This window comes from Melanostigma gelatinosum (genome assembly GCF_949748355.1).
Source record: "Melanostigma gelatinosum genome assembly, chromosome: 19".
Lineage (NCBI taxonomy): Eukaryota > Metazoa > Chordata > Actinopteri > Perciformes > Zoarcidae > Melanostigma > Melanostigma gelatinosum.
This window is the reverse complement of record NC_136652.1, coordinates 7879502-7905864: the sequence shown is the minus strand read 5'-3', so window position 1 is coordinate 7905864 and position 26363 is coordinate 7879502. Positions and strand designations below refer to the sequence as shown.

The window sequence follows — 26363 nt, the reverse complement described above, 5'->3', positions numbered from 1 at the left end:
ACACAAATATCAGTTACGCCACCTCAGTAACACAGGAGGGTCCTTCAGCACATCTGGGTGTGATTTTTATGGCGCTGTAACGACCCAAAAAGAAAAATTTTAATGGGCGAAATTAGGAAATACCACTTTTCACAATGTTGTGTGTAACATCTGCAAGTCTGCTGCGTTCTGTTTGATCCCGGAGTGATTACTCACTCGACAGAATTGGCATCTTCCAGCAGCCTTGGAAGAAAAAGGAGAAAAAAAAACATCAAATGAGACGAGAGGAGATTTAGCAGGAACTGTGTTGGACTGGGCTCAGTGGGCTTCACAGGACAGCGGGTGCTCGTTTCACAATAGCCATTTTGCGAGCATTGCTTAGACGCAAACACACAATTTATTTACCGTGTATTTGCGAGTCCTACGTGGCTTTTGTAAGCTTGTGCATGGATTGCAAGTAGGGGTGTAACGGTACGCGTATTCGTATTGAACCGTTCGGTACGAGGCTCACGGTTCGGCACGCATGACGAACCGAATACGTTTGAAAAAAAAAAAAAAACTTTATTTAACCAGGTAGTCCCATTGAGATTAAAAATCTCTTTTGCAAGCTGTAAGTAACAATACTACATAACATTAAGGAGCAGTTTTAGTTTTTTATGCTTATGTGTTGCTAAGAAGACACCCCAGAAGATGGGTCACTCAGGTATAGTTCCATCATTGTTCAAAGTCAAAGAATAACTTCATGATATTAGTTTTAATGAATAAATATATTTTAAAATCAAGTACATTTCTCTGGCATTTATAGTTTTCTACTGTACCGAAACGTACCGAACCGTGGCTCCACTGTATCGTACCGAACCCAACCGTGAATTTTGTGAACCGTTACACCCCTAATTGCAAGTATAGCGTTTGCTTTAAATAGTGTGTTTAATGTTCGAAAACAAGCGCACGGGGAGATTATCTCATGTTAAAAAGTGTTGTGAAACAGACCCCAGGACCCAGAACATTCTAGTGCAAACAGAGTATTGATGGCAAAAAAGGAATTTCCAACAATTTTTCTTCTTTTAAATCAAGGGAAACAAAAACACTTGATCTGATCATGGTGACCTAGACTTGTCTACTTGATTTATATCAAGATACCACATTAAGTATTTTATTGTGTACCAAACAATCCTTCCTCATAAAACATTTACAAAACCTTTCTTCTTCCCTGCCTTTGCTGGCGCACTTCTACATTTGTTGGCCCAATACGGCCACCAGTAAATCAGTAGAATCGTGCGAAACCAAAGGCAGCCATGTGTATTGCATCACTGAATAAAAACCGGTGGCCAGCTCATAAAAACATAATCCACAGGGTTAACATATTCCCAAAGGGGAAGTATTTCTCTTTAGCTTTGATTAAAACCGTAAATTGTCATTGATTTTAAACTGCTGTGTTTATTGTCCTCTCTGTCTAGTAAACGGCGTGCAGTGGCCACAGGAGCCCGGCCGAAGGAACAGCCACACCTTCAACTGCCGCATGCTGAAGAGGCCACCGGACGAGTTGGATTCAGAAAACCCGGAGGCTCGGCAGCAATATGAGATCATGCAGTGTTACACCGTGTCCCAACTACGGACCATGCAGGAGGAGGGGGAGGGTACATGCAAACACACACACTCGCACAATGACTACACGCGGTGTGCAGGCGCTCGGTCTTAAGGTTGTACAGTTATTCAAATCAATACGGAGGATTTAAGCAAGTGAAGCTGATCATAATATGATATCTTTATACTGTTTGCGCTCTTGTTTCACCTTTCTTTCTGAAAAGGCCTAGTTCTATGGATACTTTATATTTATAAGACAGAATATAGATTTATTTTTGTATGCCGTAAACATGGGCTGTGTTGCATTCTTGCAGGGCGTTTTCATATTTTCTTGTGGAGCCGTTGGTGCAATGGCCTTGATAAGAAGTGTGGTGTAGTTCCTGCATTGCAGATTTACTCTGCTGTTGAGCTCTGCCTGCTTTTATTCATTTTGATAAGACCTGGCGCTCGCGGATTGTGGAATTGTACTCGCAGTATCCGACGTCATCCTACTGTTGTGTAGGTTTTGAGTCCCAGCATCTGTTGTTTGCATGACACAATTCCAAGCTGTGATCAACTTCTCCTTTATACAGCGGAACCAAAATGATCAGATTTTTGATTTGTTGTCATGTAATTTTTTTCACCACCTAAGGATATTATAAAAAATATACATTTAGTATTTTGTGTGAATTAGAGGGTTGAGGTAAACTTTGATCATTGTGGTATCATAGTCTTCCTTTTTACCCGTTACGCTTTCTTTCTTTTTTGTTTGTGGCATACTGTACCAGCCACACACACACACACACACATACCTCACCACTCGTGTCCTCTCTTTCCTCAGACCTGCAGAGCTGCCTGATCTGTATTGCCTGTCGGATACCTCGCGCCCAGCCTTTCAGCACAGAGTCGTTCATCACCAAGCAGGACCCCACAGGTTAGGAGCCGAGGATCATTTACTGTCATTATGCAAAACAGGGTCGCACAACGAACCGCAGTTGCGGCCCATTTGCTAAACAAGAAAACAGCAGTTCATTCCTGTACTACATTATTGTGAATGTGCATCAGGAAGGATGCAAACAGCAGCAACAAAACAAGTATCTGGGCTGATAATAGATCCTACATCTTAACAGTAAATGCTCTACATCAGGGAATAACGGGTCATCACCTTCGACTGTTTGAGCACCAAGCATCATCGCTGTAAACAGAGTGCGCCTCCTCTCGTCCCCGGCTACTACAGATTTTGAAATCTGTGCAGACTGACCGTGTGTGTGTGTGTGTCGTACTCTCCTCCAGGGAAGATCATCTCCATAGAAACTAGTGCTTTGCGAGCGACGGGCCGGCCTGGCTGGGAGGACCTGGTCAGGAAGTGCATCTTCGCCTTCTTTCAGACGCAGGGCAAAGAGCCCTCCCACGCCAAGAAGCTGCTGCATGAGGGTGAGCAGCCACGATCGATTGTTCAGCTTCACTGCCAGAAATCATTGACAGGCTCGCTGCCAGCTTTGTCATGGTTACCACAGTTTCAGCAACTACTCGTGGAAACTGCTCGTAGTGATCACACCTGTCCTGGTCAACGTGATCACTACGAGCAGATGGTTATTACAGCTGGTTTTGTTTTTGTTGTCACAGAGATTACACCGTCTTAGCTGACATTGGGATATTTATTACATTAATACAAAGTTATGAAAGAACAGCTTCACTACCTACTGGCCCGCTGGCGATCCTTCTGCCTTTTCCCTCACTAAGGGCTCGCATTGGGTGAGGTTTTGCCGTTTTTCGGCCAGCTCTGTGCCACTGCAGCGGGAGCGGTGCATGCCGATGAATGGCGCCCTTTGACCGGGGCGCCTCGCACACCCGGTGAGCGGCGTGGAGCGAGGTGGTCGCTGTTCATCTGCATGTGCTGCGCTGCGGTGGCATGGACCCAGTCGAGGATCAGCACAGTTTCTTTTGGTGGCCTAACGTAACCAGGCATTACCAATCCACGTCATCAGGGCGGCTTCACTGGCTTCTGTCCCAAGCTTTTTGATCCATATAAGTAACTGTGATCACTGTAACTGGTCTCCACTGTACTTCCAAACCATTATAATACAGTAAATTAAAGTCTTAAAGCCAGCAACTGCACTGCAACAACATCAAAATCCTTTGTTCCAAAGTTGCAGTTTTTAGATGTGGATCCAGTAATCCGAACCAAAGTTAACACGAGAAGAAAGAAGAGAACGAGATGAGACCAAAGTGTAAACCCTGCGTTTGCCTCTTTCTCTTGTCCCGTGTGTGCATGCGTTGGTATCTCCATCAGTGATGACGCACGGCACCGCCATCAGCCCGTTGTACCATTTCACGTTAAGTGATGGCACCCCACTCAGCGCTCAGACCCGCTGCAAGTTCTGCTGCCCCCCCAACCCCGACGTTCAGCCCTTCATTATGGGCATTCACACTATTGACAGGTACGATCCTTTTTGTAGCTGATTTTTGCAGTTATTTTTCCACATAGTCCCCCCGGGTCACAGTTGTCTTTTCTTTTCCTCCAGGGAACACAACACTGCTAGCTCTCAGGAAAACACTAACCTCAGCCTTCCACCGGCCCTCGGCAGCCTTGCCCAAACTCCCTCCCGCTCCCCTTCCCTTCCTCCCGGCAGCAACTGGACCCAAGGCTCAGGCCTCTCCACCTCGGGCCTTCACCCCAACAACACCAACACCTCCCCCAACGGACATATTCCAGCCACACCCACAGGCTACCTGACGCCCAATCGGACCTGTGGACAGGTCAACAGCCCCTCTCCTTTGAGCGGCCCACTCATAGCAACCCCTGCCTCTTTTACGTCACCCAGGATGCCACGAGCCAGTCCTTGGTTAGGCGGAAGCCCTCGGGTACCGGGGAACCCCTTCTCTCCTTCCACACCAGGCCTCCACTCTCCAGCCGGGGAACTAAGTAGTGGAGGCAGCCTCAACAGGCAGCAGTCTGGCGGCGATGGTAGTAGTGGCGCCAGCGGTGGGTCAACTGGCTCTCTCTCCCTTTCCTCTCCTGTCCTTCAGAGACAAGCCAGTACACCCACGCGGCCTCCATCTGCAAAACCGCCAGAGGGAGGAGAAGGGGGGGGAGAGAACTCTGTTAAAGCACCTCTTCCTTCTGTCTCACAGCTGGGTAACCCCAGACTCAATCTGCTCCTGGAAATCAGTGGGACGGGAGCTGAATCTAACAACATCAGGATCCACTGCAACTCATCACCTCATCCTTCTAACCCTCATCCTGCCCCTCAGTGCCCTGCCTCTCACAGTTCTCTAACTGAACGGCATAAGATCCTGCACCGGCTGCTCCAGGACACCAGTCCCCACGATGCCTCCACCAACACTGAGGAAGGACCAAACAAAGACGACGTTGAGATCAAGAGGGAGCTGCCTGCCAGTCCGGCTCTGACCGCAGCACCTCCCAAGTCCAGCTCCAGAGAGCCACAGGACCACCAACTGCTCCGTTTTCTGCTGGACACAGACGAAAAGGTGACCATTAAAAACGTCCTTTGTATTTCTTCATTTCATTTGTATGTATTTCGGGCTCTTTTCTTTTTAATTGGAAAAGAAAATTGTGAAAATCTGTTAATGGCACAATACTAAAATAGACTGTTAGCCTTGATCTATGTGATTAAGTCTATCTTTCATTGACTTAATAAATAATAAATTCCACATTATTTCTCCTCGTGAGTCATCATGATGCCATGACAACTACTAACGGAGAAGCACTGTGTTTTCAAAGGACTTGGGGGACCTGCCTCCTCCATCTGTTCTCAGCCTGCAGACAGTGAGGGTCAAAGTGGAGAAGAGAGCCAGCGTGGATGGAGTGGTCTGCACTGGGTCCACTGTTGCAGCAGGAGGTGCTTCCAAACCGGCGGCAGTGTGCAGCAGCTCAGCGTGCACCAGCCCCAAATCAAGCCCCGTCAGAGAGCACCGCCGAAACAGCCGCAGGGACAGCCGAGACTCCACGGTACGGTTGATGTCGTGGTGATCTGTAATAAACTAAAACAGTAGTAGTAGTATCACACCAACATGACCAGTGACAGCATTGTTCTATTCGTTGAGCTTAAACAAGCAACTTATCAAGTTATATGTTTATTTTCTTGGACTTTGTCTCGACTGTAGGCTCAGCTACCAGCTGCAGCCTTTGAAGCTCACTGACCTCTGACCTTTTGTCTCGGTCCGTCTCTCTGTCACTGATCGCCTGCCACCCATTATTCTTTCATTCTTTACCCTTTTCACGCCATCCATTCTTCCATCCTGTCTTTTTCCTCATCACTATCCCCTTTTTCATTTGTTTCTGCTCCACTCTCCGTTTCCCGCCCTCAGATGTCTGGTGGCTCTGTTGACATGGACCCTCTCACCCAGCTGCTGCCTAGCCTGAGAGGCCCAAGTGGGGCCAAACAGAGCAGTGAGGATTCAACAACCCCTGGAGGAGGCCCCCAACTCCACTCTCCAGTCTCTCAGCCCCCAGCTCAGCTCCAGTCCCCCTTGCCTCAGCTCCAGTCCCCCCTACCTCAGCTCCACTCCCCCTTGCCTCAGCTCCACTCCCCCTTGCCTCAGCTCCACTCCCCCTTGCCTCAGCTCCACTCCCCCTTGCCTCAGCTCCACTCCCCCTTGCCTCAGCTCCACTCCCCCTTGCCTCAGCTCCACTCCCCCTTGCCTCAGCTCCAGTCCCCCCAGTCCCTTCCCCAGTTGCAATCGCCGTCACCCCAGCGCCACTCCCCTTCTCCCCAGCTCAAACTGCAGTCCCCCACTCAGCTCCAGCCCGGTGAGGCCAGCACTCCCCGCAATGTAAATGTGAAGAGAGAGCCTCCCGGCACTCCTAGCAGAGGTAAAGTTTCAACTTAGCAGGACGGGGGGAGGGTGGTCAGGCAGAAGAGGGAATAATAATAAACTACCTACATACAACCTATGGACAATGGTACAGAAGACTATTAGGACCAGGCCTAACGGGAAAAGGAGAAGAGGAAGATTCTTTCTTTATTGTTATTATTTTGCATTTCAAGAAAAAAAAAGTTATTCTCTATTATTATTCTCAACATTTCATCTTTATTCTTAACATTTCGATTTTATTCTGGAATTCCCACAAAAAAAGTCCTTATTTTTGTGACTAGTATTAATATCAGGTATAGTTGTATGACCCAGAAAGCTTCCTTTATTTATTCATTCACTTATTTACTGACACATTGTTAGTCTGTGTGCCCCCTAGTGGCTATTGGAGGCATTACCATGCCAACAGACCAGACATACTATAACCAAAATAGTTCAACAGTGCAGAAAGTCATAAAGTTAAAGTCTTTGTATCAATATTAAACAATAAAGGTTTATGCTTCATTGTTTTTTTATTTGGTTCGACCTGGTTTTCTGTGTGCATGTGCTTGTTTCCCAGGACTCAGCGATGGCGGCCCGTCCTCCGGCTGCAACCTCCAGAGTCGGTCATCCTTTGACTTCTGCAGTCCCCCCACTCCGAGCCAGGCACAGAACCAGGGACAGGGAGACCCCTTCCAGACCCCCAAAGACAGCAGCCTCTTCTCAGAGGCAGAAGTTATCAACTCTTTCAGTTCAAGCGCTGGTATGCAACAAAACATAATACACGCACAGAACAAGGAAAATGACCACTGTGTGAAAACCTGACACTAAATCTTCAGTCGCAGTAAAGCATTGTTGAGCTGACCTCTGTCTCGGTTTCAATGCTCCTACATAAACGCCACCATTGGGTGTGATCAGACTGTATTCTGCTACATATATGAGCCCACACGTGATACAGCTTTGCAGCACAAGAGGACGTTATTGAAGCAAAGCGAAAAAATGGCATCAAAAGCAGGATTTTAAACTGATGTTAATTACCTTTTTTAATTTGGCAAAGTGCTAAATCCTGTAAATTAATTTAATTATACTTGTTGAATCTACTTATTTATGATTATTTTTTTTTATTTTCTATTGCAATAAAACTGTGTTAAAATCTCATTCAGGCCTGTCCAAGATGGATGTGGGAGACTCTCCGTTCCTGTCCCTGTCCCTGTCTGACAGCTTGTCCTTTAATGGTCTTGGTCAAGCTCCCTTGGCATCGCCACAAGAGTAAGCAGTACTGTACTCTCAACACCCAATCTGTTGTCATTTACAGGGTTGTTCCGGATGTCCTTTATTTAACATTTTAAAGCTTCTGTTGAGGTTTTCAACCCGCTGACACTCCAGCGTGGTGCAGGTGATGATGTCCAGTGTTTCTCTGTGTGAGCAGGCAGTGTGTGCCCTGTACGCTGGATGAGGTGCTGGGCCCTCCGACCACACCCGAGGGCCGGAACGACGAGAAGGCTCTGTTGGAGCAGCTCGTCTCCTTCCTCAGTGGGACTGATGAGAGTGAACTGGCTGAGCTGGATAAGGCTCTGGGTATCGACAAACTGGTGCAGGCAAGTGTGTGATTTAAAGATTTTGATACTTGAGAGAGCTGGGCAACAGATGTGCACGAGGTATATAGCCCGAGGTAAAGCCCTGCTGGACTTACCTGTAACTCCGGTTATGCTGCTCTGACCACATACTTCCAACTTTAGCTTCAGATTGTCTACATGTGACTGTCACAACAATGGAGATGCCGGGCCGTCTGTGAATCACATTTACATAGAAGCAACAGAAATATCACAAAACAATAATTCAGCATGCTGAATTTAGCAGAAGGTTGTTTTCATTAAATAAACGAATCATTAATGTCCTGTCCTATTTGTATCTGCCTCTTCCCAGGGAGGCTGTTTTGACCCATTGACCCAAAACTTCCCGACCCAGCAATCCACTGCCACCTCAGGTTCCATGGACCCGAAACTCCCCGCGTACCCTTCCCAATTCACACCAGCCCCACAGGCTCAGTTTCCTCCGGAGCTGGCCACGGTGGTGGGGCAGCAGGGTCTCGGGTTTGGAGCCCCCCGGAGGGCTTTCCTCGGCGGGACGACGGGCGTCGGGCTGAGGCCGGGCGTGCCGCCACCGCTGGGGGTTGGCGCTCAGCTCAGACTGCCACCCAACCATCTGCGCCTGCAGCTGCAGCAGAGGCTGCAGGGCCCACAGCAGGTGAGGAGGAGGAGGAGGAGGTGGTGGTGGTTTGTCTCCGTTTTGTTTGTCATTACGACTTTATTCCGTTTGGGATGGAAGATGTTGCGGCTTGTGTTGCTTTTGCGACATACTTTCTTTAAAGTGTACAGTCACGACTTGTTCACAGGATTCAAGGGCTGCTGACAAAACAGTAATGTACAAACAAATGAGAGAAAGGAACACTTTTGAGTTGTTTTCATACTTTGTTTGCGCTCAGTGCTTTCATAGAATACACCCACTTTACTCATTATGCGCCAATCAATAGGCAGCTGATCGAAACCGGATGATTCTCATCTGATTGGCCATGACCGGTCGATGTGTTCAAGCACTGCTCAGTAAAACTGAGTGTTGGGAGAATGCATCACTTCTCAATTACTCCAGGCTGTGAATGACAAATGCTGAGATGTAATGAACAGCACAAAGTAATGACTTTTAGCTTCCTGTGTTCCTGAATCTTCATATATCATCATAGTTCTTGTGATTTCATTTTCTACATATTGATTGAAATGCTCTTAAAATAACTCCCCACTTCCCTTTCCTCCACCATCACTAATATTCATCTCCGTCTCCGTCTTCTCTTCGGTCGATGATCTTATTTCCTCCTCTTGTCTTATTATTTCCTGCCCTCCTCCCTTCGCTCTATTATCATCCCCTCCTCGCTCACCCTTCAACACCTTTCTGACCTCTGCTTATTTTCCCTCTGCCTCAGCTCCAGAACAGGATGGCGGGCATTAGTCCGTTTCCTGGAGGAGCCCAGAATGTGAACATAGGGCTCCGTCAGGTTCAACAGCCTCAAATGCCCTCACAGGTGAGTCACAGTGGCAGCGAATGAATCTCGGCTCACCCTGACCACCCACTGCTGTTTTCTTACAGACCCGGTGTAGGTACTTTACTCTGTGTGTGTGTGTGTGAGTGACCTCTTGAATAATGCGGCGTGATGTATATTTACTTTAAAAGATAGGGAACGAGTTCTCTGTAACATGCTCTTCTCCATCATATGTCTCAGCAGCCTCCGCTGAATGCCCAGATGCTGGCCCAGCGTCAGAGGGAGCTCTACAGCATCCAGCACCGCCAGCGCCAGCTTTTCCAGCAGAAGGTCATGCTGATGAGACAGAACATCGCAGGCGCTCCGACTGGAGTCGTGGGGCCCCCCGGAGGAACAGCCAGGCCCCCGAAAGGTCCACCGCCAACGCCTCAACAACAGCAGCAGCAGCAGCAGCAGTTCAACTTCCCACCAGGGTACAACCCTTTGACGGGAAAACCCCCTACCTCACCCAGTAACTTCAGCCCCATGACCGGGGGCCCTCTGGACAACAAACTGCCCGGCAGAGTTCCCCTGAATAACCCGGCGCTGATGGCCGGCGTGCAGGGCCAGTTCAGCACCACGGTGAACGCCACATTGCCGCAGGGCCTGTTTCAGCAGTTTGGAGGGTCTGGTGAGTTCTAGGAAACACGCTTCACCGGACCAGACTGAGAATCCGCTACGTTTTAATATTAGATTAGTGTTGCACGGGACACTTATACGAGAAAAGTATCGCAAAACCCTGATGTTTAAAGGGTACTATACCCCATTTTATTAGTACCGGCACTTAAAGATGGCGGTGTAAGAGCAGTGTTTATGAGAGGCCTCGATGTGCTTTGTGCAAAAAGTAGAACATTTAAACAAGTCCCACTTACCAGCAAGTTCTTTTTTTAAACAGAAAATAAGTCTAACTTGCCAGCTGCGTCTTCATATATCTTTCTCCAAAGTAAATAGAAAAATATAAAGTTATATGACTGACCTAACTTTTTGCTTTTCCTCTTTCAAAGCTATCTCCCAGCAAGACCCACCTTTCCCCCCTGAGATGAGCCCGACCAGCCCGCTGTTGTCTCCTCAGAACCCCACCTCCCAGAGTCCTTTGCTTCAACAAGCCCCACCCCCTGGCTACCAGTCACCAGAAATGAAGAGCTGGCAACAGACGGGCATGGGGAGCAACAGGTGAGGACGTGTGCACAGTTGCACGGCTTGCATTGGGTTAAAACCGCCCGTTGATTGCGTCGGTGTATTTAAAAGAGACCTCGGTGTAACGTGTAACGTCGTCTCTCACCGTTTCTGCGCTCTGCAGTCTGTTCAGTCCGTCAGGACAGAGTGCGGCGCAGGCTTTTGGCCAGCAGGGGGTTTACAACAACATGAGCATCACCGTCTCCTTGGCCGGGGGCTCGGGTGGTGTCGGCCCGTTGTCTCCCATGGGGCAGCCGGTTGGCATGAGCAACATTAACCTCAGCAACGTCGGCTCGGTGTGCAGCGACCAGCAGGTGAGTGACCTCGAGGCTCCGGGGCGTTACTGTCCTGATGGGTTGCTGTCTCCTATTTTCCTCCATCTTCTCCGGTTTTATCATGCAATGTGATAGCAGCTATAACGAATAACAAGTAGTATAATACTAGAGCTCAACCAATACATCAGCATGGCCTATATGATCAGCATATGACAGATATATTAATATCTGTGTACATATCGGCAGATGAGAACATTTTAGTGCAGAAATTTGTGATTTTAGCTCGGTATCGGACCTAAATAACCCAGTACCAAGTACAATCGAAACTTCTCCGGTTAAACAATACCTGCAGCTGATCTTTATTTTGCCCAGATCTAGAAAAAGATTGTATTTGTATGGTTTTGCTTGCACCAATCGGTATCAACCTCAATCAGTCCTCCAGCATCCGTCGGGCACTTATGAAGACGAGGCTCTAAAACATTGAACTGTTCCCTTCTCGGGTCCCCGTACCATCGTTGTTTCTGTAGGTGCAGCAGGTTCAGGTGTTCGCGGACGTCCAGTGCACGGTGAACCTGGTTGGCGGCGACTCCTACCTGAACCCGGGCCCCATCGGAGCAGCGGCCTCCCAGAAGGGCCCCGGCGTGCCGCAGGGCTCCCAGAACAACCAGGCCCAGCAGAAGAGCCTCCTCCAGCAGCTGCTCACCGAGTGACGACCCTCGACCCCCTTCAGCTCTCCTGTACTCCCTCTACTTCTCACTTCTACGCCTCCTCCACGGAGGCCGGTGCACCGGACCCCATTGCTGTCTCTGTCTCACCTGTTTGGATGGATGGATGGATGTTTGGACGACCACGCGAGTAGGGCGCTCGGAGCGGTTTGGCTGTCGGTGGAGTTTCGCAGCCGAACCGCTTGCTTCGCGCGGGGTGATTCGGGGCTGGTTGCCCAGTACTTACAAGAAAAGAAAAAAACCTCCAGTCAGAAGGAGCAGCAGTGTATTTAAACCTGCCTGTCTAATCTGTCTGACAACCTGTCTGTCTGCCTCAGCCTATTTAAAGGCAGTGTTGTCTTGCTGCTCATTCCTTGGTGACCTACTTCCTGCTTCCTGACCCAAGAAAACAACTGCGACATCATTGTAGATTTGCCAAGTTGTCATCACTGTCAAATCAGGACCGGCCTCCTTTTTTTGTTTGTTTGTTGTCCTCTGACGGGACGGATTCTGTCAGGCCGTCATCGCAGCAGCAGTGCATCTTGGGAGCATGAGTTGCAGCATACAGCTGAGCTCATCATTTTAAGTGTGGGGGTATCCCACACAGCAGCACCTCTGGCTTTTTTTTTTTTTTTAAAGTCTTTGTTTGTTTTGTTGTTTTCCTCTGCCTGTCTCTCAGCGATGTGGGAATGTTAAGGTTTCAGACCTCTGTTGCATTGTGGGATAGAAGCTCAGTATCGGCTGGTTCTGTGACTGGCTCTCTATCAGCCACGATGCCTGGTGGAAGTTTGAGTTTTACCCAAGCTCTGCTTCTTCTACATATTCTATTAACGTCTTCTGTTTTATTTTTTGGTTGACTTGTTTTGTTTAAAATCTTCTGCTCTCATCATAATCATCATCATCTTCTTCACGATCTTCAGAACAAGCTTTGACAACAGCCAGAATGGATTGATGGATGGATGGATGGAGGACAGACGGGATGCTGCTCAGTTTGGAACTTACGTGTCTTTCTCCCCCCCGGGAGGAGGTTTTATTTTTGATTTGTCAGTCACATTTTACACCTCACCTCAGCAGCTGTGAATACAGAGCCCGTTGGGTTCGTTCTCTTTCACTCTCTCTGTATCTTTCATGCTATCTCTCGGCCTATCCGTGTTGCTTGCCGTGTGCACCATGCAGGCGGGTAGTGTTGTACAGTGCAGAAGGACAAAGACTTTGGGATGAGCTCACTCTCTTCTCTTGTAACTGTTTCCTTTTTAAAAAGAAAAAAAGATGGTGTAATTACTCAGAACAGCAGGACTTTTTTTAAATCATTTTTAAATCCTAATAATGTCAGTTCATGGGAGATTGTTTTTGGCATCGTGATATCGCCACGTGTTGCGGTGGAGGAGGAAGTTATTCCATCTTCTGAACTGTGAAAAGAACATTTTAAAGCAATTGATTATGAAACATAGCTCGCAGCGACGCTCGTCCTTCGGCGTCCAGCGCTGCGAGAAGCAACGCTGCTCTCTGAAGGCAAGACGAAAAAGAAAATGTGTTTGATTGCTTTGCTTTCTCTCGTGGTGTCCAGGGAGCTAGTTGGCCATCTTCTCTTGCTTTCTCTTCTTTTTTTTAAATCTCATGTATGTACAATACTTTCAAGGAAACGTGTCAGACAGTATGTATGTTTGTAACCATTGTATTAAAAAAAAAAGAGAGAAGCATAGTGAAACCGTGTTCTTTGCTGTGACGACGAGACCTTTTGGACTCGTCGTCACAGCAAAAGAGAAAAAAGACACTCTTTGGATGTTGCTCCTATATAATGACATTTACGTAGAAGCTTTAGGAACAGACGTTCCTAACAAAGATGTGACGGACGACTCATTTAAAAGCCGTCATGACAAAACAGGATTGCTTGAGTCTCAAAGAAAAGATTCAACCCATCCTCTCCCTCCACCTTCCCCGATGAAGACTTCACTCCACTGGCTTAACCACACAGACGGTTCTCTGGTGCCTACTGTTGCTCAGTCAGACACGGTGTCTCTGAGCGAGAACACGCGTGCTGCTCAGAGCACACACTTCAGCAGGACGTTAGAAGAAAGGAAAATAAAAGCCCGCCATTGCCGCAACACGTATGATCTGAATATCATGCAGGAAGCAAGTATCTGACGCACTACGCCCACAGCCTGGACCGTAAGGACTGAAGTCACACAGGAAGTATTGTCATCGGGGGACATCTATTGATTTGTATCCACGTCTCTGCTCCAGCGCCACGGTCCCTGATTGAACTACTCCGGTGTGAGTCTTTGCGCTCGGTTCATTGTTTTTCTCTTTTCCTTCCTTGTGTCGTGGAAACTTGGAGACAGTCGTGGAAATCTGTGGAGAGAGTTTTTACATTTTATTTTATTTTATTTTTTTTTGCACACAGCTCAGACCTCAATAGTCAGATTTTAGGACGTTACAGCGACCGCTCTGTAAATGTAACGACCTAACTCATCGCTCACATCAGCTCAACGTCATGGCCGTCTGGCGCTACTTCGGTGGAATAGGGCTTTCCTGTGTGCCGCGTCGTTCGGCTTCACCGTGCGCAGCAGGTTTAGAGGGATAGTATGCAAGGTCAACATTCCCCCCACCAACTCCTCCGATGTGGTGTGATGTGAGAACCACTTTGTGCTCGGCTGAAAAGCTCTGTGCACGTGTGTGTGTGTGTGTGTGTGTGTGTTTGTACGTGCAGATTCCCGGCACTCTGTATCCAAACAGATGCCCAGCAGCAGTGGCCATCTTTAATCTTTCTCATTATAAGAAGTCCTAAATGCAGGAAACTCTTCTGAGATGTTTTTTTTTTATTTAATTTTTTCTAGTTTTCCGTGTGTGTATTTATTAGAAACCATCAGTAGAGCACCTTTTCATTACCTCATTATTGTTCTATCAGGCAGGAGTTTTGTCTGATCGTCTTTCCCGTTGACCATGTTTTCACACTGTGAGCAGCTTGTTCGATCGTGTACATCATGCTTCGGTTCAACAATGCCAATCAAGAGCTTCTTCAATTGAAAGTAAACAAAGAGAATAATGTGTACTCGGAGGTTTAGGGCTGCAGCTAACGAGCAACATTAGTGATTCATCTGTCGGTTCTTTTTTGGATTAATTGTTAAATCTGTAAAATATCTAAAAAAGGTAAAAAGAATAGTCCACAGTTTTCTTCACGCCCTTTATTATGTTCCTAGCTGCGGTTATAGAAGTAATATTAGGGAGAGAACGGGGACAAAGCCGTTGATGTCGTTATTGTTCGAGAGGCTTTTGATTGCCTGCGTTTAGACTCACGTCCATTCCACTCAGCGCTGTTGATGGAGACCGAGGAAGCTTCTTGAGTAACACCCCCCCGCCATGTTTGCCTCTCTGGTTTTTAACAGAACATGTCCTCATGTTCCTCAGTGTGAATTCGCCGGTCAGACACTCCTGCGCCGCGGTTTGTCCGATGTACAAACACTCAGAAGAGACAGAAGCTGCACAAAGTGGAAGAATGTATTATTATTTTTGGATGGAATCTGCCAGTTTCTGCCTCTTGTTTATCCGCTGTGATGCTTTCACACGTTCAGTATTGACAGCCCCTCCCCCCTTATCCCTCCTTCCTTTCACTCTTCTGCGTGGAATAGGCATTCCTGTGGGAACGGTTTCCTCTGCAAACTGTCAGCTAATCAAAACATGCCAAATACAGCCGCTGTTTTTTATTATGATTATTTTTTATGGAACAGCCATTCAGTGGAAAACAGTCCCTCCTTCCTCACTACAATTAACAGGTACAAAGTTATTGTATAACATTGCTTTCAAGATGTTAACATAATGTATATAACAGAGAAATGTGAATATGTATTTGTTGGAAATCAACAAGAGTAGTGCTCCGAGTTTGTGGTTTAAAAAAAAAAAACTGAAAAAAGAAGAAAAAACTACTTGCCTCCGTCATGTTTTTATTTTATGTTTTTATTTTCGACTTTTATTTTTCTGATGCCGTGTGTATGTATATGACTATCGGCGAGTGCGTATGTATGCGTGTACGTGATTAATACTGTATCTGGTGTTCTCTGAGATGGAAACGTGGAAGATGTCCTGGTTTGATCCTTTTCTTCTGACTCTTTAGACCCGGCACACAGTACCTGTGGGTGTTTCACATAACTACGCCAGAGAATGGGTTAGCGACTGCTGAATGTGACTTTACTGGGAGAGAGAAGCAGCGTGGACTGGCTTTTTGTACGGGTTAATTTAAAAATACAAAAAAAAATACAACAAAACAAAAAAAAGGCCATATTATTTAATTGCCTCTGTTGTCAGCAGTGTCAGCGGGTCTGGGAGAGTGGAGCCTTGGTTTGATGGAGAAGCATTGCCTGCCTGTTGTATATGAGCGGGCTTTCTTTGTCTACACTGATGTAGAGTCTTTTTTTTGCATTTGTCAACAGTAAATGACCAAAGCTTTGAGGTGTTTGATGGATATCATATGCAAACCTCATCATCACTGGACAAGACACAATGTAGCCCCTCCCCCTTTTCCCCGTCGATTTGGATTCTGCGGCCGTTTGTTTTTGTCGCGTTGCGCTTTCCTCGCGCGTTACGTTCTAAACACAATCTGTCCTTCAGAGTGACCGGACGTTGGGTCACTTTGGAGATGTCTCCACTTTTTTGTTTTGTTTCTGTGCCTGAAGTGCTATCACTCGTTTACAGGAAGAACAAAGCATTGCATCCGATAGCTATGCACCTTACTGAAACAAGCATTTCCTACCGTAGACTTGGGTGTGTTAGAATTAACACTGGAGCGACGGGAAATCATTCATTTCACAGGCAGTGTTTGTAGTTACTTTACTCGAGTGATGAAAGAGAAGCCCCTTCAGTTAGTCTCGTGAGTTTAGTTGATTTCTGATGACCTCGCTCAGCTTTTAGTCTCATTCTTGGAAAAAGAAAAAGGGTTTTTGTTTTTCCTCCATTCACTGAATACTTTATACCAAACTTAAGGTGCCTCGTGTATATATTTTCTGCAGTGACTGTTGCTCCTTTGCTGTTTAACAATAATAACCTTGTTAACCAGGGTTTTTTAAACCTTTTTTCACCTTTTTTATAAAGAAAAAAAAGAAGTTTACTGTATTATGAATGACTTTTTTACACACACAGATCAATTAATCAAATTATTCCAGGAATTTGCAAATACAATCTAATTTAGCACTTTATATCAGATTTACTTGGAGTGAAAAGGCCATCAGAACCTGTCTCAGTCAGACCCGTGTTGTATTTGGAGATTGGGTCGGTCCCCCGAATGTACCAAGAAAGTTGACAGCTCAGGTTCTTCATGAACAACTGGACCGTAGTGGATACCCGTTGACGACTACACATTGTACACGCCTTCTAGCTTCTTTGTGATGTGTCTCTGTCTTCTGCACCAACCGATCCTCAGTATAAATACTATGCCAAACTTCTTCAGGTGACGCCCCTCCCCCCCCCCCCCCTCCTCCCAGATGTCAGCTGACAGCGCGTCAGCTGACATCTGTCAAACTGTTATAAACAACCTCCAGCTTGAACTCTCAGAACATTCCTGCTCGCAAACACAGTTTCAGCAGCCGTCGAAACACGTCGCTCTGTAGCCGCCGCCGCCGCTCGACAGCCGCGTTCCCGCCTCTTTGAACATGTGTTTTTCCTTAAACCAAGGTGGACACTCGCTTTTTAGTCGTACAAGTCTGGTTGTGCGAGACTCAACTCTCTCTGCTATCTAGCAAACAATTGTGCACTGACATGAATGACAACACACTAACTTGTGTCGCTTGTCTTCTCTGGTTTGCTTGTCTTGTCACACTTCTGTGCTGCCTCATGTGGAATATATGTGCTGGTGATACCAGGACCGGGCCAATGCCCGGTGCGGGTAGTCTCGTTTGGAGTCATTAGAAATTGGACTTTTTTTATTGTTTTTGTGAAGCGTGGTCTAAAATACAAAGCGTCCTCGCTCGTCATTGGTCCAAACTGGTATTTGTGCACCGCTACGACTCCCCATAGTCCTTCAAATCTCCCTTAACTCATTCCTATTGCAGGCGTTCAGAACTGTTCTCTGCTCTACGTGAACAGCATGAGTTTAGTGTCGGGACTGAGGACGGATGCGTTGTTCAGAGACTTTACAAGAAGGCTCGTTATTAACTCACCACTCTGTGTTGTCTTTTGGGGGCCGGCGGTGGTGATGCTTTCTCTGGAGAATTTGAGAAGAAATTACCAAGGTTCCACTTCCTCCCATGTACAAATTAATATAAATAAATATATATTATACATTTTACTCCTTTTTGTATATTACACTCATGTAAAGTTTGTTTTGATAAGAGGCATCGGAGCAGCTATTACAAGACAATATGAGTGACAATGTTCATCTGGGAGAATTTTATGCATGTTATATTTTCTCTTTTTCGCTCTGTCTCTTTTAATACCCCCCCCCCCCCCCCCCCCCTTCAGGTGTGTAACGTGAAATGTACAGAAATCGACCTTTTCTTTGGAATGTTGTAGACAATCAGTCTCAGGCCGGGTCCAGTCGCTGCAGGGAGTGAGAGCCCTGCAGGCGCGTAGACAAACAAACGACTCTTTGTTTGACAATTCAGAAGCTCTTTTTATTTGCGTCGACTGGAAGTCTAAATTTGGAGGTTTGTTCATTCATATGTTCGTGGCTGCTCCAGTTTACACACACACACACACACGTCTCTACTACACTCAAAACACAAACACCTCGTGCATTTGATCCCTCTGCTTTTTTTTCTTCCCAAGGTGAGGATGCCAACCTTGAGGAAATGATGCTTTGACTAACAAATCTATAACATCTATGAATGTGGGAATGCAACACATTGCAATAAAAGCACCATTTGAAATGCAGCATGTTGTCCCTGTATGTTCTTTATTACACCGAATGTATTTATTTATTTTAAATGGAGGTTTTGTTGACCTCGGCAGATGACGCTGATGTTTATAATGCACTGAATGAATCACTGGTTTAATGCAAGGAAATGGCGACGCGTCCCAGATACGTATTCAAACAAGCATCGCCGGAGGCATTACAGCTTCATTACAGTATGAAAAGTTTTTATTTTAAAACAAAGTGACACATTTAAATGTGACACAAGATAAATGTTCTGAATGTTAATGTCAAACAGCGGTGAAATGAAAAGTACCTTTATTCGAGTGCTGTACTAAAGTGCAATTATAAGGTTCTTGTACTTGAGTATTTCAACTTAATGCTACTTTATACTTCTCCACTACATCTAACAGTGAGTTCATAGTTTATATTTGGATGTAGATTATTAATACTAAATCCAAATCGACTAATACATTGCATTGTATTATTATTATAAATCAAACTACCCAGCAGTATATAAAGTATTTAGGATCAGCTCCACCTTAACCAACTCAGATAATATCAGAAATAAATGGGTGATGGGACGCGTGTAAAGAATTGTTTTACCTTTTGGCACAAAGCTTAAAATATTGATACATTTATTGAGCACTTTTCAACTCTTCAAATGTACACTATCATTTTCAGTAAGTAGAGTAATATTTATAAAGAACTGAAACAATACTGCTCTGTAGCCGTAGGAAATGTTAGTTCCATAATTGCACACATGCCCTGAGAGGCAATACTATTGTACGATTACAGGCATCTGTATGAGACACCAGACCAGCATTTAACACAAAGAAATTAAAATAAAAACACCAGACTCTACATTGCTGCCTGGCAAACAATCGTGCCCACATCTTTTTGAGTGGTTTCAGTCGTGTCAGTTGGGTAGCTCCCTTCCTCGACGGGCAGGGTGGGATGCTTGTGTTCGTGGTACTCCACTATGGGGTAGGTGATGGCGGTCAGCAGCAGAACTGCCAGCAGGATGTACAGTTTGTACTCCAGACATATGAAGGTGCTGTAAGCGAAGGCGATAACAAAACCCAGCGACTCCCACATACGGTAGTTGGCGAATGCGGCCTCTTTGTCCCGGGGGAAGAGGATGCCGTAAAGAGCTGCGGGACAGGAAGCAGAAGGATCAACTCAGTTAAAACGGCAACGGCCATGTGTGCTACGTGCGAATGTTGAACTTTTTGAAGACGAAAGTGTATAAAGAACAAACTAAATACAAATGATTTTGCTTTACAAGTGGCGAGGCTAAAGGGAAGCTTATCGAGTGACACAAATGTAAAGGGTTCATCCTCTGGGGAGAATGAACGTGCTCAAGACTGATCTTAGGTTCTTACCGTTGGTCTGAGTTTGCCAGATGGCGTCTGACATACCCCACAGAGCAGGAAACACGAAGAAGACAACTATATCGTCAGGATGGGGCCTCCAGAACATGAGAGCTATGATGCAGGCGAAGTTGCCCAGCGCAGCTGAAAATGGACGTCAGCGGTTCATCACATCAAGTTTTCCACACAGTACATGTGCGGTTTAGTCTATTTACTGGATAATCACATGTATAAAAGCAGTGGTGGAATGCAACTAAGTTCATTTACTCAACTACTGTACTGCACATAACTGCCAGAGGAAAGCCACGCTACATATGATATTATAGAATATGATGCATTGTTGTAGATTAAGCAACCCAATACAGTATATAAAGAAGTTAAACTTTAATATCTACAGTAGTAAAAATAATACAAACACATTAATGGAGCTTTAATATTAATCCAGAAACATCATACATGATAGTAAAACAATGACTTTTTACTGCATGAGGAAAACTTTTACTTTGATACTTTAAATACATTTTTACTAAAGTAAGATTTTCAATGCAGGTATTTTACTTGTTGTGGTGTCATTGTTCTGGCATTTGGTTTTAGTGTTTCAAGTTTTATTTTGATAAGTTTACTCTTCATGTGTCATGTTTGGTTTTACTTCCTGTCTTTGTGTGTTTTCCCGCCTTTTATGTTTACTGGTCCCTCATTTACACCCTCCTTCCCTCCTGTATTTAGTCTGTGTTTTCATTGTCTCACTCAGTAAATATTGTTTCTAGACATTATTTCCTAGTTTCTAGTTTTCCCTCTGCTCAGTATTCTGGTTTTTTTCCGACCACCAGTCTCTTAGATTTCCCTGTTTTCCTGCCTGCTACCCGTTACCTGCTACATGTTGCTGCCAGTGTTTTCAGATGTAAACCTAAAAGGAACCCTTGAATTGCTTTCTTCTGCAAATAATCTTCCATAAAAGAGACTTTACCTATGGAGAAGAGCGCAGCTCTCCCGGTGTACCGAGCGAGTCTCCCAAACAGAAAGGAGCAAAGAGAATTGCTGGCTCCGAAGCACATCATCACGTAGCCAACGAAATGGATCCCCAAAGCACACGTTACATAGTTCTGCAAAGAAACATGGATTTACAAAGCTAGTTATTTATATATCCAACATGTCACACAGAAATAAATACTACTAATGTGCCGATACTAATTCATCCGTGGAGACCTCCTCACCTTGGTGTACTCCCCAGAGAGGAAGCTCTGTTCGAAGCCGCTGTACATGGTGAGAGGGATGAGGGTCAAAAGCCTCCAGTCCTTCAGCAGTCTGAACGTAGCCAGGAAGGTTTGGCAGAACGGCTCCCGGTTCCCACGGAACTGGCTGGACTGCTCCCTGTCAATGTTGTCCAGAAACACCGCCACAATGAGCATGGCCAGCAAACCCACACCTTTTGGTTGGAAGGACAAAAATAGAGACCACACATTGCTCTTTCAGGTCAAATTCAATATTTAAGGAATCTGAATTAAGTGTGCAGTCAGTTCATCAGTAATGTGTGGATGTGTGCACATATTGGTCTTTGTGGCTGCCTGTATGTTGGAGGACTTTATTGAAATCCCTGCACTGTTGTTGAAGAACATCCCTGTTAAGTGTTTGTATTGTGATTCCAAAGTGCACGCTGCCGTTACCAATGTAACATCCCACGAGTATCTCCACCAGTTTCTGAGCAGGTCTGGTGGTCGTGCCGTTGACGGTGATATTGAGGCCGCAGTCAGCCGCTCCACAAGACTGCAGCTGCTCCTCTGGGATGAAAGCTGTCAGAATAAAACAACAACAACAACAATGCATTTCACTGAAAATGATAAAGACAGAAAGAAAGGAGCTGGAGCCAAATTAAAATGAAAAAGTTTTTTTTAATGTGGGAACATTGTGTTAAATATTGTAAATTTAGCAATAAAGGGCACATTTTAGAGAGAGAACAATAAATAAATCATCACATAGACAATGTGGGGTCAGGGGCCTATTTAAAACATATCCTTCCTGTGAATAGTTTTGTTATTTAAGATACTAAAACAAATCAAATATGCAACTTAACATTACAGTAAAGAGCAGCGTTGTGGTCTTCTTCCAAGAAATGCACCTTAACAAGTGCCCATCATGATATCAACTGATAAGCTGGAGAGCAGTAACATCAATAAAACGAGATACAGTACTGCACACACCCTCTATTATTCTCTTTTAAACTGAACCCATAAAATCATCTGTAAACCAGCACAAACACCACTGAAGGTTTGTTCATAACAGCTACACACATGATGCAAGTACATTTACTCAAGTCCTGTACTTGACTGTACACTTTTGAGGTGATATACTTCCATTTTCAGTTTTTTTACCCCACTACATTTGTTTGATGACTTCAGCTACTCGACTGATTAATAAAACAAAATGTAATTAAGAGGTACGAGGTATTATTATAGATTAATATTATACTGTGAAATGTCTACTTTTACTTCTTTTGTCAGTGGTAGTAGCTTTTGACTTCAAATATGTTAATGTGGAGAGAAAAAATAGTTTTTATGCAGGTCATTAAACTTGTTGACAATGTATTTCCAATGGCAACAGGTGTGAACCAATAGGCTGTCGGTTATGGGCAGTTTAATTTGACAGGCCAGGCAGAAAAGGCGGGACTGTTGACATGTTTGTGACTCTATTGGTCAGGCTTTGTGGTTACACCCACTACAGCAGCACCAATGAAGATGGACCAGGAAGTAGTAGCAGCTCTCCAGGAAGTTCAGTGTGCATTTCAGGGGATGAAGACACGGTCACACATCCGTCCTATGAATATTCAGTTTAAGCCGGCATGACGGATGAATTCAAGCGTGTGTTTCCTGTTTTGGTGCAACCACCAGCCAGCTCCAGGGGCCTCAAAGGTCAGAGTTCACCATTGCTCCAGTCTTTCAGGGTAGAAAGAAGTTCACCAGGTAATGTTTCATGTAGCCTCTGCGGCCAGTGCAGATTAAAGTACATGGGGACGATATTGTTGATTGTCATAGTGTTCAACCAATCAGATCTTTAGTTTGACATGTTGGGCGTATTCTTTGACGTGTCAGCGTCGGCTAGCGGCCTATAATGACGTCAGCATTACATGCCGCTCGTGTCCAGGTTGTTAGCAGTCAGAGTTCAAGTGGAAAGATATGGAAGAAATTATGGCATTTTTTTCTTTTTTTTAAACTTAGCTTTGTTTTTTTAACATCAAATGTGTTAATTTTGCCTATCGTGTCGTTTGTGGATATTAGATATGTATATTATATATTGTTCCCTGATGTAAATAATATTTGAATGGCCCTTGCTCTTTAATGTGAGCGTTGCTGGATTGTTTTGTCATGCGTTGTTGTGAATATGTGTTCTTGTGAGTTCGCTCTTGTCATTGTGTTAATTACATCGAGTTTGACCAGATGCATTGTCCGTTAATGACGAAGCATCCCGTCCTGCGTGGGGTCAGGGTCCGGATCATTGAATCAGTTTGGGCTGTTTTCTTTTGCAAACAAGAATGGTGGTCTGGCGAAATGGGGATTGTGTGGCGATTGCTGAGCCCTGTTTGAATCAGTGGAACAGCTAAACGCTGCGGGGAGAATGTAGCGTGACTTTGTGCGTGTTGTTTTGCTTCCGGGGTCAGACGCTGACCCGGAAACTAAACAGACAGACAGACCGGTGTCCACCGAAAACGTTATATTTACCACAATTTAAGCTTCTGCATTTTCCAAATGCACCAGTATTATTGTTCGGTTTGTAAGCCTTGTACCGAAAGGTTTAAAACGAATACGTGATGTTACACCCCTAGAAACAAATAACCGTAGCTGTGGCGCCATCATGAGGTTATTAAGTGGTGAGACAGCAGTGAAGGCCCAGGTATAAAATGTACGGCCCGCCACTGTGTTGTACTGAAGTAAAAGCAGAAATACCCAAGTGTAAAAGTACTCCATAAGAAGTAAAAGTACTGTATTCCAAAGTTTACAATCTACAAAGTATTATCATCAAAATGTACTTAATAGTTTTATTGTCTTTCAGCTTGTTTTGGTTGTTCGGTTGTTTTAGTTCACGAACACTAAAATGTACTTACATCACTTGTCACGATTACTTCACAATATGAAGACGTAACTTACTGTGCGTATTAAAGCGCGTGGGTTTATTTTCACACATTGATCACAAACATCTCCTCTACGCGATTCAGCTCCGGCGGTCGTCCTACCTATGCTGGTGTCCTGTTGAAAGATGAGCGACGACATGAGGTTTCCCCACACAGCAGACGACTGGAAGATGAAGAAGAAGATGCCAAAGTATTGGTTGATGACGTCAGATCCTTTCTTGCCGTCCCTGGCGGCCTGCGCGTTCCCGGAGATGGTCAGGTAGGTGCATTTAGCCGACCACATGGGAGAGCCACCCAAACCCAGGATCACCGAGGTGGGGATGAGGGTGTACCTGTGTATGAAGAGAGCCAAAGGGGAATTCATTTTGCAACGCTTTTATTGACACTTGGGAGGCTTCACGGCAGAATGAAACAAACAAAACGGCAGCAATGACTGACGGACTGATCTGTGTTGTATTGCGAGCACTTTGCTGTAGTTCTAGTAGTAGCGGACATAATATAAGAAGTAGCTGTTGCAGCATCCGTTAACAGAGGCAGGGAATAGTTATTTTGCACAACAGTCTCTTGTTTTCAATCGATTCATCGTAAAACATTTTTACATTATTTGATACTTAAAGATGATCATTAGCTGCAACACCGATTTGTAGTCAAAGCAAATGACTTCTACTCCTCTACATCTCAAAGGTAAATATTGCTACGACTACATTTGTCCAACAGCTTTAGTTCATTTTCAGATTATACTTTTCCATCCCCTTCCTGTCCAGTGAAAACCATGTATATCCAGATGTGTTGATGCTGAAGGATGAAGGTTTTCCTTTATGTGTTAAGAAACTTCTCTAACTTCTAGAGATAAATAAACTCTTTAAAAAGCCTCTAGGATCAGCTGGACAATGCCTCGTCACAAAGCTGAAAACAGGGACCACTCTGTACCCAAACAATAAACCCAGGCCTGAATGAGGTGGGAGTGCCACTCTTTTGACTGATTGATTACCATCCGGGGTAGAGGTTCCCAAAGGAGTAGGAGACGTAGCAGGCCATGCCCGCGACGATGGTCCATTTACAGCCCAGATTTTTGATCATGATGGGAGGCAGGAACATGGAGGAGAGGATGATGGAGGCGTAGATGACGCTCAGAGACGCCACGCCCATCCCCTGCTCTGCATTCAGACTGCTCTGCACACACAGGGACGGGACTCTCCATCAGAGGACCACGGGCCTCATGCAAGAGCAGTTTCTTACTCTCATCCTTAACCGCTTCTGTCTGTGAGGCTAGTTCGTACGACTGGTGCTTGCATGAGGCCCAGTGTGAGTGATGGCAAGGTCAGTTCGGTTCATGATGACAGTTCTGTTGAAAATACTGTTACTCCATTTGATTCACGGTCGGAGGGACAGCAGCTTATACACTGATTCAAATGGATTAATATTGAGGGAGGATGTTTATTCTCACCGAACGAACACTGACTACTGTTTACAAAACTAAGAAGTTCTGTAGAAGCGGCTGCTTCAGGACATTTTAATGAGCTGGATGGATCTGGTCGACCCTCAGTATTAAACATTTTGAAGGAATCTAATTAAAGATATAAAAAGATTATGTAATTTAGTGGATCTTTTGAAATTAACAACAATAACCCTGTAAATCACGCACAAAGGAGTCATTCTTTATTATTGTTATTATTATATTTGTCCCTCCATAAATCAACCTGTCAATAAATACCGTAACGCTTCATCATACTTTCATGAGGTATGAACTGAAAACATAAGCACCTTTCAGGGTTCAAACTAACATTTTAATGTGATGAAATGAACGTAATCAGTCAATTGTAAATTATTGGAATTAATGAGTAAAATGAACAAGTTAATTGTCTATATATGAATGAGTCTACAGTAAAGTAAAGCTGTGACACAGAAGCCGTTTAATAAAACTAGTTGCCCCCCCAACGAACGGATCTTTTAATGCCACCATGATACTAACTTTAAGGCATTTTGATGATGAACAATTAATCTGGTTAATCGTATTCATGAATACCTTCAAGTCCCCATCATACTAACTCCTACATTGTGGTGAACAATAAATCAGTCGTCTTCAATGTGATAAATAAGAAACTATTCCACTTACCTGTAAACTCTGCAGCCCTCCGTAAGCCGTGAACAGAGACAGAAACCCGACGGAGACCACCAGCACATTCTTGAAGTTACGGCTGATCATGGCTGCCTCTCAAAAACCAACAACCGCTCCAAAGTTTATCTTCCTTCAAAGGAAGAAAACAATAATAATTTTTTTTAAAGTTAACTTTTATTTCAGGATGAATGGCTTCAGCAGCTGCTGCAAGTCAAGTCAGAAGCGACTCTCTCTGCTGAACATGATTGTGTCTCTGATAAACACACACGAACAAAGTCTAGCCTTCACACACACACACACACACACACACACACACACACAC

At 45.0% G+C, this 26363-nt stretch overlaps 2 protein-coding genes across 2 annotated transcripts in view; one reads left to right on the top strand and one right to left on the bottom strand.

The window, feature by feature from the left end:
- Window positions 1-13570, top strand: part of ncoa1 (nuclear receptor coactivator 1) — a 32965-nt gene extending 19395 nt beyond the window's left edge. The window contains exons 6-22 of the mRNA XM_079291249.1: window positions 1437-1616; window positions 2384-2476; window positions 2836-2976; window positions 3836-3983; window positions 4068-5034; window positions 5288-5515; window positions 5875-6057; window positions 6214-6379; window positions 6938-7120; window positions 7521-7626; window positions 7787-7955; window positions 8284-8604; window positions 9335-9433; window positions 9632-10061; window positions 10435-10603; window positions 10731-10920; window positions 11409-13570. Coding sequence (XP_079147375.1) covers window positions 1437-1616; window positions 2384-2476; window positions 2836-2976; window positions 3836-3983; window positions 4068-5034; window positions 5288-5515; window positions 5875-6057; window positions 6214-6379; window positions 6938-7120; window positions 7521-7626; window positions 7787-7955; window positions 8284-8604; window positions 9335-9433; window positions 9632-10061; window positions 10435-10603; window positions 10731-10920; window positions 11409-11591 — 3956 coding nt within the window. The 3' untranslated portion in view covers window positions 11592-13570. The remainder of the gene's footprint in view (window positions 1-1436; window positions 1617-2383; window positions 2477-2835; window positions 2977-3835; window positions 3984-4067; window positions 5035-5287; window positions 5516-5874; window positions 6058-6213; window positions 6380-6937; window positions 7121-7520; window positions 7627-7786; window positions 7956-8283; window positions 8605-9334; window positions 9434-9631; window positions 10062-10434; window positions 10604-10730; window positions 10921-11408) is intronic.
- Window positions 13571-19287: 5717 nt separating this feature from the next.
- unc93a (unc-93 homolog A) lies at window positions 19288-26128 on the bottom strand (the record flags this gene model as incomplete). The annotated part of the gene is made up of 8 exons (XM_079291145.1): window positions 19288-19580; window positions 19812-19943; window positions 20767-20902; window positions 21014-21225; window positions 21464-21589; window positions 24025-24254; window positions 24914-25095; window positions 26039-26128. 8 exons carry the CDS (start codon window positions 26126-26128, stop codon window positions 19288-19290), a joined length of 1401 nt encoding a protein of 466 aa, XP_079147271.1.
- Between the last annotated feature and the right edge of the window lie 235 nt (window positions 26129-26363).